Source organism: Patagioenas fasciata, chromosome 35 (assembly GCF_037038585.1).
Source record: "Patagioenas fasciata isolate bPatFas1 chromosome 35, bPatFas1.hap1, whole genome shotgun sequence".
In the NCBI taxonomy this organism is placed as follows: Eukaryota; Metazoa; Chordata; class Aves; order Columbiformes; family Columbidae; genus Patagioenas; species Patagioenas fasciata.
In genome coordinates, this window is record NC_092554.1 from 2,464,636 (window position 1) to 2,477,721 (window position 13,086).

Below are 13,086 nucleotides of genomic sequence, written 5' to 3' on the forward strand. Positions count from 1 at the left end.
TGGGGGAAGGGTTTGGGGTGCAATGGGGGCAGTGGGGGGGGGTTTGGGGTGCAATGGGGGCAGTGGGGGAAGGGTTTGGGGGGCAATGGGGGCAGTGGGGGGCGGGTTTGGGGTGCAATGGGGGCAGTGGGGGAAGGGTTTGGGGTGCAATGGGGGCAGTGGGGGAAGGGTTTGGGGTGCAATGGGGGCAGTGGGGGAAGGGTTTGGGGTGCAATGGGGGCAGTGGGGGAAGGGTTTGGGGGGCAATGGGGGCAGTGGGGGAAGGGTTTGGGGTGCAATGGGGGCAGTGGGGGGGGGTTTGGGGTGCAATGGGGGCAGTGGGGGAAGGGTTTGGGGTGCAATGGGGGCAGTGGGGGAAGGGTTTGGGGTGCAATGGGGGCAGTGGGGGAAGGGTTTGGGGTGCAATGGGGGCAGTGGGGGAAGGGTTTGGGGGGCAATGGGGGCAGTGGGGGAAGGGTTTGGGGTGCAATGGGGGCAGTGGGGGGCGGGTTTGGGGTGCAATGGGGGCAGTGGGGGAAGGGTTTGGGGTGCAATGGGGGCAGTGGGGGGGGGTTTGGGGTGCAATGGGGGCAGTGGGGGAAGGGTTTGGGGTGCAATGGGGGGCAGTGGGGGAAGGGTTTGGGGTGCAATGGGGGCAGTGGGGGAAGGGTTTGGGGTGCAATGGGGGCAGTGGGGGAAGGGTTTGGGGTGCAATGGGGGCAGTGGGGGGGGGTTTGGGGTGCAATGGGGGCAGTGGGGGAAGGGTTTGGGGTGCAATGGGGGGCAGTGGGGGGCGGGTTTGGGGTGCAATGGGGGCAGTGGGGGAAGGGTTTGGGGTGCAATGGGGGGCAGTGGGGGAAGGGTTTGGGGTGCAATGGGGGGCAGTGGGGGAAGGGTTTGGGGTGCAATGGGGGCAGTGGGGGAAGGGTTTGGGGTGCAATGGGGGCAGTGGGGGAAGGGTTTGGGGTGCAATGGGGGCAGTGGGGGAAGGGTTTGGGGTGCAATGGGGGCAGTGGGGGGGGGTTTGGGGTGCAATGGGGGCAGTGGGGAAGGGTTTGGGGTGCAATGGGGGCAGTGGGGGAAGGGTTTGGGGTGCAATGGGGGCAGTGGGGGAAGGGTTTGGGGTGCAATGGGGGCAGTGGGGGAAGGGTTTGGGGTGCAATGGGGGCAGTGGGGAAGGGTTTGGGGTGCAATGGGGGCAGTGGGGGAAGGGTTTGGGGTGCAATGGGGGGCAGTGGGGGAAGGGTTTGGGGGGCAATGGGGGGCAGTGGGGGAAGGGTTTGGGGTGCAATGGGGGGCAGTGGGGGGCGGGTTTGGGGTGCAATGGGGGCAGTGGGGGGCGGGTTTGGGGTGCAATGGGGGCAGTGGGGGAAGGGTTTGGGGTGCAATGGGGGCAGTGGGGGAAGGGTTTGGGGTGCAATGGGGGCAGTGGGGGAAGGGTTTGAGGTGCAATGGGGGCAGTGGGGGAAGGGTTTGGGGTGCAATGGGGGCAGTGGGGGAAGGGTTTGGGGTGCAATGGGGGCAGTGGGGGAAGGGTTTGGGGTGCAATGGGGGCAGTGGGGGGCGGGTTTGGGGTGCAATGGGGGCAGTGGGGGAAGGGTTTGGGGTGCAATGGGGGCAGTGGGGGAAGGGTTTGGGGTGCAATGGGGGCAGTGGGGGAAGGGTTTGGGGTGCAATGGGGGCAGTGGGGGGCGGGTTTGGGGTGCAATGGGGGCAGTGGGGGAAGGGTTTGGGGTGCAATGGGGGCAGTGGGGAAGGGTTTGGGGTGCAATGGGGGCAGTGGGGAAGGGTTTGGGGTGCAATGGGGGCAGTGGGGGGCGGGTTTGGGGTGCAATGGGGGCAGTGGGGGAAGGGTTTGGGGGGCAATGGGGGCAGTGGGGGAAGGGTTTGGGGTGCAATGGGGGCAGTGGGGGAAGGGTTTGGGGGGCAATGGGGGCAGTGGGGGAAGGGTTTGGGGTGCAATGGGGGCAGTGGGGGAAGGGTTTGGGGTGCAATGGGGGCAGTGGGGGAAGGGTTTGGGGTGCAATGGGGGCAGTGGGGGGGGGTTTGGGGTGCAATGGGGGCAGTGGGGGAAGGGTTTGGGGTGCAATGGGGGCAGTGGGGGAAGGGTTTGGGGTGCAATGGGGGCAGTGGGGGAAGGGTTTGGGGTGCAATGGGGGCAGTGGGGGAAGGGTTTGGGGTGCAATGGGGGCAGTGGGGGAAGGGTTTGGGGTGCAATGGGGGCAGTGGGGGGCGGGTTTGGGGTGCAATGGGGGCAGTGGGGGAAGGGTTTGGGGTGCAATGGGGGCAGTGGGGGAAGGGTTTGGGGGGCAATGGGGGCAGTGGGGGAAGGGTTTGGGGTGCAATGGGGGCAGTGGGGGGCGGGTTTGGGGTGCAATGGGGGCAGTGGGGGAAGGGTTTGGGGTGCAATGGGGGCAGTGGGGGGGGGTTTGGGGTGCAATGGGGGCAGTGGGGGAAGGGTTTGGGGTGCAATGGGGGCAGTGGGGGAAGGGTTTGGGGTGCAATGGGGGCAGTGGGGGAAGGGTTTGGGGTGCAATGGGGGCAGTGGGGGAAGGGTTTGGGGGGCAATGGGGGCAGTGGGGGAAGGGTTTGGGGTGCAATGGGGGCAGTGGGGGGCGGGTTTGGGGTGCAATGGGGGCAGTGGGGGAAGGGTTTGGGGTGCAATGGGGGCAGTGGGGGAAGGGTTTGGGGTGCAATGGGGGCAGTGGGGGAAGGGTTTGGGGTGCAATGGGGGCAGTGGGGGGGGGTTTGGGGTGCAATGGGGGCAGTGGGGGAAGGGTTTGGGGTGCAATGGGGGGCAGTGGGGGAAGGGTTTGGGGTGCAATGGGGGCAGTGGGGGAAGGGTTTGGGGTGCAATGGGGGCAGTGGGGGAAGGGTTTGGGGTGCAATGGGGGCAGTGGGGGGGGGTTTGGGGTGCAATGGGGGCAGTGGGGGAAGGGTTTGGGGTGCAATGGGGGGCAGTGGGGGAAGGGTTTGGGGTGCAATGGGGGCAGTGGGGGAAGGGTTTGGGGTGCAATGGGGGCAGTGGGGAAGGGTTTGGGGTGCAATGGGGGCAGTGGGGGCGGGTTTGGGGTGCAATGGGGGGCAGTGGGGGGCGGGTTTGGGGTGCAATGGGGGCAGTGGGGGAAGGGTTTGGGGTGCAATGGGGGGCAGTGGGGGAAGGGTTTGGGGTGCAATGGGGGGCAGTGGGGGAAGGGTTTGGGGTGCAATGGGGGCAGTGGGGGAAGGGTTTGGGGTGCAATGGGGGCAGTGGGGGAAGGGTTTGGGGTGCAATGGGGGCAGTGGGGGAAGGGTTTGGGGTGCAATGGGGGCAGTGGGGGGGGGTTTGGGGTGCAATGGGGGCAGTGGGGAAGGGTTTGGGGTGCAATGGGGGCAGTGGGGGAAGGGTTTGGGGTGCAATGGGGGCAGTGGGGGAAGGGTTTGGGGTGCAATGGGGGCAGTGGGGGAAGGGTTTGGGGTGCAATGGGGGCAGTGGGGAAGGGTTTGGGGTGCAATGGGGGCAGTGGGGGAAGGGTTTGGGGTGCAATGGGGGGCAGTGGGGGAAGGGTTTGGGGTGCAATGGGGGCAGTGGGGGAAGGGTTTGGGGTGCAATGGGGGCAGTGGGGGAAGGGTTTGGGGTGCAATGGGGGCAGTGGGGGAAGGGTTTGGGGGGCAATGGGGGCAGTGGGGGAAGGGTTTGGGGTGCAATGGGGGCAGTGGGGGGCGGGTTTGGGGTGCAATGGGGGCAGTGGGGGAAGGGTTTGGGGTGCAATGGGGGCAGTGGGGGAAGGGTTTGGGGTGCAATGGGGGCAGTGGGGGAAGGGTTTGGGGTGCAATGGGGGGCAGTGGGGGGCGGGTTTGGGGGGCAATGGGGGCAGTGGGGGAAGGGTTTGGGGTGCAATGGGGGGCAGTGGGGGAAGGGTTTGGGGTGCAATGGGGGCAGTGGGGGAAGGGTTTGGGGTGCAATGGGGGGCAGTGGGGGAAGGGTTTGGGGTGCAATGGGGGCAGTGGGGAAGGGTTTGGGGTGCAATGGGGGCAGTGGGGGAAGGGTTTGGGGTGCAATGGGGGCAGTGGGGGAAGGGTTTGGGGTGCAATGGGGGCAGTGGGGGAAGGGTTTGGGGTGCAATGGGGGCAGTGGGGAAGGGTTTGGGGTGCAATGGGGGCAGTGGGGGAAGGGTTTGGGGTGCAATGGGGGGCAGTGGGGGAAGGGTTTGGGGTGCAATGGGGGCAGTGGGGGAAGGGTTTGGGGTGCAATGGGGGCAGTGGGGGAAGGGTTTGGGGTGCAATGGGGGCAGTGGGGGAAGGGTTTGGGGTGCAATGGGGGGCAGTGGGGGGCGGGTTTGGGGTGCAATGGGGGCAGTGGGGGAAGGGTTTGGGGTGCAATGGGGGGCAGTGGGGGGGGGTTTGGGGTGCAATGGGGGCAGTGGGGGGCGGGTTTGGGGTGCAATGGGGGCAGTGGGGGAAGGGTTTGGGGTGCAATGGGGGCAGTGGGGGAAGGGTTTGGGGTGCAATGGGGGGCAGTGGGGGAAGGGTTTGGGGTGCAATGGGGGCAGTGGGGGAAGGGTTTGGGGTGCAATGGGGGCAGTGGGGGAAGGGTTTGGGGTGCAATGGGGGCAGTGGGGGAAGGGTTTGGGGTGCAATGGGGGCAGTGGGGGAAGGGTTTGGGGGGCAATGGGGGGCAGTGGGGGGGGGTTTGGGGTGCAATGGGGGCAGTGGGGGAAGGGTTTGGGGTGCAATGGGGGCAGTGGGGGAAGGGTTTGGGGTGCAATGGGGGCAGTGGGGGAAGGGTTTGGGGTGCAATGGGGGCAGTGGGGGAAGGGTTTGGGGGGCAATGGGGGCAGTGGGGGGCGGGTTTGGGGTGCAATGGGGTTTGGGGGTTCAGTGTCGGGCAGTTTAGAGCTTCAGTTTAGTTTTGGGGTTCAGTCCATTTTGGGGTTCAGTTTTGGGGTTCAGTTCAGTTTTGGGGTTCATCCAGTTTTGGGGTTCATGCAGTTCCGGGATTCAGTTCAGTTTTCGGGTTCATCCCTATTTCGGGTTCATTCAGTTTTGGGGTTCATTCAGTTCTGGGGTTCATTCAGATTTGGGGTTCATTCAGTTTTGGGGTTCATTCAGTTTTGGGGTTCATTCAGATTTGGGGTTCATCCAGTTTCCGGGTTCAGTTCAATGTTGGGGTTCATTCAGTTATGGGGTTCATTCAGATTTGGGGTTCATTCACTTTCGGGGTTCATTCAGTTTCGGGGTTCATTCAGTTTTGGGGTTCATCCCTATTTGGTGTTCAGTTCTGTTTTGGGGTTCAGTTCAGTTTCAGGGTTCATTCAGTTTGGGGGTTCATTCAGTTTTGGGGTTCAGTTCAGTTTTGGGGTTCAGTTTCGGGGTTCATTCAGTTTCGGGGTTCATTCAATTTCGGGGTTCATTCAGTTTCGGGGTTCATTCAGTTTGGGGTTCATTCAGTTTCGGGGTTCATTCAATTTCGGGGTTCATTCAGATTTGGGGTTCATTCAGATTTGGGGTTCATTCAGTTTCGGGGTTCATTCAGATTCGGGGTTCATTCAGTTCTGGGGTTCATTCAGTTTGGGGTTCATTCAGTTCTGGGGTTCATTCAGTTTGGGGTTCATTCAGTTTGGGGTTCATTCAGTTCTGGGGTTCATTCAGATTCGGGGTTCATTCAGTTCTGGGGTTCATTCAGTTTGGGGTTCATTCAGTTTGGGGTTCATTCAGTTCTGGGGTTCGTTCAGATTTGGGGTTCATTCAGTTTGGGGTTCATTCAGATTCGGGGTTCATTCATTCAGATTTGGGGTTCATTCAGTTTTGGGGTTCATTCAGATTTGGGGTTCATTCATTCAGATTTGGGGTTCATTCAGTTTGGGGTTCATTCATTCAGATTTGGGGTTCATTCATTCAGTTTTGGGGTTCATTCAGTTTGGGGTTCATTCATTCAGATTCGGGGTTCATTCAGATTTGGGGTTCATTCAGTTCTGGGGTTCATTCATTCAGATTTGGGGTTCATTCAGATTTGGGGTTCATTCAGTTCTGGGGTTCATTCAGATTTGGGGTTCATTCAGTTCTGGGGTTCATTCAGTTTCGGGGTCCATTCAGATTCGGGGTTCATCCCTATTTGGGTTTCATTCAGTTCTGGGGTTCATTCAGTTTCGGGGTTCATTCAGTTTTGGGGTTCATTCAGATTTGGGGTTCATTCATTCAGATTTGGGGTTCATTCAGATTTGGGGTTCATTCTGCTTTGGGGTTCATTCATTCAGATTTGGGGTTCATTCATTCAGATTTGGGGTTCATTCATTCAGATTCGGGGTTCATTCATTCAGATTTGGGGTTCATTCATTCAGATTTGGGGTCCATCCCGCTCACCCAGGCGCCTCCTGTAGGAGCGGAGCCAGCGGTTCCTGCGCAGCTGCCCCGGGGTCAGCGAGCGCCACTGCAGCTGCAGCCGCGCGTAGGACGCCCTGCGCCCCAAAATCAGCACCCCAAAAATGAGCACCCCAAAACCAGCACCCCAACATCACCCTGCACCCCAAAAATGAGCACCCCAAAACCACCCTGCACCCCAAAACCAGCACCCCAACATCACCCTGCACCCCAACATCACCCTGCGCCCCAAAATGAGCACCCCAACATCACCCTGCACCCCAACATCACCCTGCGCCCCAAAATGAGCACCCCAAAACCACCCTGCACCCCAAAACCAGCACCCCAACATCACCCTGCACCCCAACATCACCCTGCACCCCAAAACCAGCACCCCAACATCACCCTGCACCCCAACATCACCCTGCACCCCAAAACCAGCACCCCAACATCACCCTGCACCCCAACATCACCCTGCACCCCGAAACCAGCACCCCAACATCACCCTGCACCCCAAAACCAGCACCCCAACATCACCCTGCACCCCAACATCACCCTGCACCCCGAAACCAGCACCCCAACATCACCCTGCACCCCAACATCACCCTGCACCCCGAAATGAGCACCCCAACATCACCCTGCACCCCAACATCACCCTGCACCCCAAAATGAGCACCCCAAAACCACCCTGCACCCCAACATCACCCTGCGCCCCAAAACCAGCACCCCAACATCACCCTGCACCCCGAAATGAGCACCCCAACATCACCCTGCACCCCAACATCACCCTGCACCCCAAAATGAGCACCCCAACATCACCCTGCACCCCAACATCACCCTGCACCCCAAAATGAGCACCCCAACATCACCCAGCACCCCAACATCACCCTGCACCCCAAAATGAGCACCCCAACATCACCCTGCACCCCAAAAATCAGCACCCCAACATCACCCTGCACCCCAACATCACCCTGCACCCCAAAACCAGCACCCCAACATCACCCTGCACCCCAACATCACCCTGCACCCCGAAATGAGCACCCCAACATCACCCTGCACCCCAACATCACCCTGCACCCCAAAATCAGCACCCCAACATCACCCTGCACCCCAACATCACCCTGCGCCCCAACATCACCCTGCACCCCAAAAATCAGCACCCCAACATCACCCTGCACCCCAACATCACCCTGCACCCCGAAATCAGCACCCCAAAATCACCCTGCACCCCAAAACCAGCACCCCAAAATCACCCTGCACCCCAAAAATGAGCACCCCAAAAATGAGCACCCCAACATCACCCTGCACCCCAAAAATCTGCACCCCAACATCACCCTGCACCCCAACATCACCCTGCACCCCAAAATCAGCACCCCAAAATCACCCTGCACCCCAAAACCAGCACCCCAAAATCACCCTGCACCCCAAAAATGAGCACCCCAAAAATGAGCACCCCAAAATCACCCTGCACCCCAAAATCAGCCTCAGCACCCCAAAATCACCCTGCACCCCGAAAATGAGCACCCCAAAATCACCCTGCACCCCGAAAATGAGCACCCCAAAATCACCCTGCACCCCAAAACCAGCACCCCAAAATCACCCTGCACCCCGAAAATCAGCACCCCAACATCACCCTGCACCCCAAAATCAGCCTGAGCACCCCAAAAACACCCTGCACCCCAAAATCACCCTGCACCCCAAAATCAGCCTCAGCACCCCAAAATCACCCTGCACCCCAAAACCAGCACCCCAAAATCACCCTGCACCCCAAAAATCAGCACCCCAAAATCGCCCTGCACCCCAAAACCAGCACCCCAAAATCACCCTGCACCCCAAAAATGAGCACCCCAAAATCACCCTGCACCCCAAAACCAGCACCCCAAAATGAGCACCCCAACATCACCCTGCACCCCAACATCACCCTGCACCCCAAAACCAGCACCCCAAAATCACCCTGCACCCCGAAATGAGCACCCCAAAATCACCCTGCACCCCGAAATCAGCACCCCAAAATCACCCTGCACCCCAAAATCAGCACCCCAAAATCACCCTGCACCCCAAACTGAGAACCCCCAAACTGGGACCCCAAAACCACCCTGCACCCCAAACCCAGCACCCCCAAACTGAGCACCCCCAGCTGAGCACCCCCGCCCCCCAGCCCCACTCACCTCTGCTCCCCATCGGGTTTCGGGGGGTCCCCCCAGCCCCGCAGCCCCAGCAGCCGCCTCCAGCCCTCGGGGCGCAGCTCCGGGCTCAGCCCCTGGGGGCGGGGACAGCTGGGGACACGCCCACACGGCCCCGCCCCCCGGTGCAGACCCCGCCCCCAGCACAGGCCCCGCCCCCAGCACAGGCCCCGCCCCCAGCACAGGCCCCACTCTCCAGCACCGGTCCCGCTCTCTGGCACAGACCCCGCCCACCGACACAGGCCCCGCCCTCCAATCACTGGCTCCGCCCCCAGCATAGATCCCGCCCCTGCCACACAGGCCCCGCCCACCGACATAGCCCCCAACTTCGGCACAAGCCCCGCCCATCGGCACAAGCCCCGCCCGCACAGGCCCTGCCCTCCCAGCACAAGCCCCGCCCCCGGCACAGGTCCCGCCCCCGGCACAGGCCCCGCCCCCGGCACTGACCCCATTGCCAGGCACAGGCCCCTCCCACCAACACAGGCCCCGCCCACCGGCACAGGCCCCTCCCACCAACACAAGCCCTGCCCTCCAGCATAGGCCCCGCCCTTGCCACACAGGCTCCTCCCACCGGGAAGTTGTGGCCCCACCCCTTGTTTGGAGAATGCACTGACCACACCCAGTGTGTGGCCACGCCCACTCCTCTGACCCCGCCCCACTCACCCCACACGCCCACCCACTCCCCATGGCTCCACCCACTCCACAGCCCCACCCACCCCACGGCCCCACCCACTCCACAGCCCCACCCCCTCCCCATGGCCCCACCCACCCCACAGCCCCACCCACCCTACAGCCCCACCCACTCCACAGCCCCACCCACCCCACGGCCCCACCCACTCCACAGCCCCACCCACCCCATGGCCCCACCCACTCCACAGCCCCACCCACTCCCCATGGTTCCACCCACCCCACAGCCCCACCCACCCCACAGCCCCACCCACTCCACAGCCCCACCCACCCCACGGCTCCACCCACTCCACAGCCCCAGCCACCCCATGGCCCCACCCACTCCCCAGCCCCACCCACTCCCCATGGCTCCACCCACCCCACAGCCCCACCCACCCCACGGCCCCGCCCACTCTCCTCTCCACCCCTCCCATGGCCCCACCCCCTCCCCATAGTCCCACCCCCTCCCCCCCCCATCCATTCTGCCCCCCCGCCCCTCACCCCCCGGAAGATTCGCTGCAGCAGCCCCTGGGGGTCCAGGCTCCGCCCCTCGCTGTCGAAGCTCCGCCCCCACTCCTCTGACGTCACCGGCGGCCCCCGCGGGGGGGCGGGGCGGGGCCCCAGCCTCACCTGTTGGGGGGGCAGAGCTCCCTCAGGCCCCGCCCCTTACCCTGGCCCCGCCCCCCCCCCTCCACCCCACTCACACAGGTGATGACCTCGAATTCTGGCTCCGCCTCCAGCTCCGCCCCCTCCTGCCGGGGGGCGTGGCCTCGGGGCCCCCCCAGGAGCCGGCTCAGCCCCCCCACGGGGCCCTGCAGCAGCCGCTGGGGGGGGGCACGGTCGGATGGGACCCTCCCCCAAAACTGACCCCCCCACGGGACCCCAAAACCAACCCCCCCGAACCCTCTCACTTCGGGAACCCCCCCAAGGGGGACCCCAAAACCGACCCCCCCGGGATCCTCTCACCTTGGGACCCCCCAAAACCGACCCCCCCAGGACCCCCCCACCTCAGGACCCCCCCCCGGGGTCCCCCCAAACCACCCCCCCCCGGCCTCACCCTGTGACCCCCAAGCCCAGGAGCCCCCCCAGAGCCACCCCCTGTGCCCCCCCCACCCCACATCTCCCACCCCCCCCCCCAGGACCCCCCATGTCGGGACCCCCCCTCTGGCCCCCCCAGCCCCAGATGTTGGGGTCCCCCCCCCATGACTCACGGTGACGAGGCCGGGGGAGGGGGGCTGGGGGGGCTCCTGGGGGGGGGTCACCAGCAGCAGCCGGGGGTCCCGGGGGCACCTGGGGGGGCAACTGGGACTGGGGGGGGCTGGGGGGCAACTGGGGGGGGGGGGACATTGGGGGGTCTGTGGGGTTGGGGGGGGTCCCTGGGTTGGGGGGGTCCTGGGATTGAGGGGTCCCTGGGTTTGGGGGTCCCAGGGGGACCTGTGAATTGGGGGGGGTCCCTGGGTTTGGGGGTCCCAGGGGGGCCTGTGAATTGGGGGGGGTCCCTGGGTTTGGGGGTCCCAGGGGGGCCTGTGAATTGGGGGGGGGGTCCCTGGGTTTGGGGGTCCAGGGGTGCCCGTGAATTGGGGGGGGGTCCCGGGTTTGGGGGACCGAGGGGGGCCTGTGAATTGGGGGGGGGTCCCTGGGTTTGGGGGTCCCAGGGGGACCTGTGAATTGGGGGGGGTCCCTGGGTTTGGGGGTCCCAGGGGGACCTGTGAATTGGGGGGGGTCCCTGGGTTTGGGGGTCCCAGGGGGGCCTGTGAATTGGGGGGGGTCCCTGGGTTTGGGGGTCCCAGGGGGGCCTGTGAATTGGGGGGGGGTCCCTGGGTTTGGGGGTCCCAGGGGGGCCTGTGAATTGGGGGGGGTCCCTGGGGTTGGGGGTGCCAGGGGGGCCTGTGAATTGGGGGGGGTCCCTGGGTATGGGGGTCCCAGGGGGGCCTGTGAATTGGGGGGGGGTCCCTGGGTTTGGGGGTCCCAGGGGGGCCTGTGAATTGGGGGGGGTCCCTGGGTATGGGGGTCCCAGGGGGGCCTGTGAATTGGGGGGGGTCCCTGGGTATGGGGGTCCCAGGGGGGCCTGTGAATTGGGGGGGGTCCCTGGGTATGGGGGTCCCAGGGGGGCCTGTGAATTGGGGGGGGTCCCTGGGTATGGGGGTCCCAGGGGGGCCTGTGAATTGGGGGGGGTCCCTGGGTATGGGGGTCCCAGGGGGGCCTGTGAACTGGGGGGGGTCCCTGGGTTTGGGGGTCCCAGGGGGGCCTGTGAATTGGGGGGGGTCCCTGGGTTTGGGGGTCCCAGGGGGGCCTGTGAATTGGGGGGGGGTCCCTGGGTATGGGGGTCCCAGGGGTGTCTGTGAATTGGGGGGGGTCCCTGGGTATGGGGGTCCCAGGGGTGCCTGTAAATTGGGGGGGGTCCCTGGGTTTGGGGGTCCCAGGGGGGCCTGTGAATTGGGGGGGGTCCCTGGGTATGGGGGTCCCAGGGGGGCCTGTGAATTGGGGGGGGTCCCTGGGTTTGGGGGTCCCAGGGGGGCCTGTGAATTCGGGGGGTCCCTGGGTTTGGGGGTGCCAGGGGGGTCCATGGATTGGGGGGGGTCCCTGGGTTTGGGGGTGCCAGGGGGGCCTGTGAATTGGGGGGGGTCCCGGGTTTGGCGGACCCAGGGGGGCCTGTGAATTGGGGGGGGTCCCTGGGTTTGGGGGTCCCAGGGGGGCCTGTGAATTGGGGGGGGTCCCTGGGTATGGGGGTCCCAGGGGGATCTGTGAATTGGGGGGGGTCCCTGGGTATGGGGGTCCCAGGGGGGCCTGTGAATTGGGGGGGGGTCCCTGGGTTTGGGGGTCCCAGGGGGGCCTGTGAATTGGGGGGGGTACCTGGGTTTGGGGGTCCCAGGGGGGCCTGTGAATTGGGGGGGGTCCCTGGGTTTGGGGGTCCCAGGGGGGCCTGTGAATTGGGGGGGGTCCCTGGGTATGGGGGTCCCAGGGGGGCCTGTGAATTGGGGGGGTCCCTGGTCTGGGGGTCCCGGGGTGTCCATGGGGGGGGGGTCCCTGGTCTGGGGGTCCCGGGGTGTCCATGGGGGGGGGGGTCCCTGGTTTGGGGGTCCCGGGGTGTCCATGGGGGGGGGGGCCCTGGTCTGGGGGTCCCGGGGTGTCCATGGGGGGGGGTCCCTGGTTTGGGGGTCCCGGGGTGTCCATGGGGGGGGGGGACCCTGGTTTGGGGGTCCCGGGGGTGTCCATGGGGGGGGGGGGCCTGGTTTGGGGGTCCCGGGGTGTCCATGGGGGGGGGGCCCTGGTTTGGGGGTCCCGGGGTGTCCATGGGGGGGGGGCCCTGGTTTGGGGGTCCCGGGGTGTCCATGGGGGGGGGGGCCTGGTTTGGGGGTCCCGGTGGTGTCCATGGGGGGGGGGCCCTGGTTTGGGGGTCCTGGGGGTGTCCATGGGGGGGGGGGCCCTGGTCTGGGGTTCCTGGGGTGTCTGGGGGGGTCCCTGGGTTGGGGGTCCCAGGGGTGCCCGTGAATTGGGGTGTCCATGGGGGTCCCTGTTCTGGGAGTCCTGGGGTGTCCGGGGGGGTCCCTGGGTGGGGGTCCCAGGGGTGCCCATGAACTGGGGTGTCCGGGGGGTCCCTGGGTAGGGGTCCCAGGGGTGCCCATGAACTGGGGTGTCCGGGGGGTCCCTGGGTGGGGGTCCCAGGGGTGCCCATGAACGGGGGTGTCCGGGGGGTCCCTGGGTGGGGGTCCCAGGGGTGCCCATGAACTGGGGTGTCCGGGGGGGTCCCTGGGTGGGGGTCCCAGGGGTGCCCATGAACTGGGGTGTCCGGGGGGTCCCTGGGTGGGGGTCCCAGGGGTGCCCATGAATTGGGGTGTCCGGGGGGTCCCTGGGTGGGGGTCCCAGGGGTGCCCATGAACTGGGGTGTCCGGGGGGTCCCTGGGTTGGGGTCCCAGGG

General features: G+C 65.3%; 1 protein-coding gene across 1 annotated transcript in view; it reads right to left on the minus strand.

Moving 5' to 3' along the window:
* LOC139826137 (TBC1 domain family member 17-like) overlaps positions 1 to 13,086 on the minus strand; it is a 45,788-nt gene that overhangs the window by 16,734 nt on the left and 15,968 nt on the right. Inside the window, 5 exon segments of the mRNA XM_071801098.1 lie at positions 6,322 to 6,416; positions 8,487 to 8,578; positions 9,669 to 9,797; positions 9,872 to 9,991; positions 10,379 to 10,457. Coding sequence (XP_071657199.1) covers positions 6,322 to 6,416; positions 8,487 to 8,578; positions 9,669 to 9,797; positions 9,872 to 9,991; positions 10,379 to 10,457 — 515 coding nt within the window.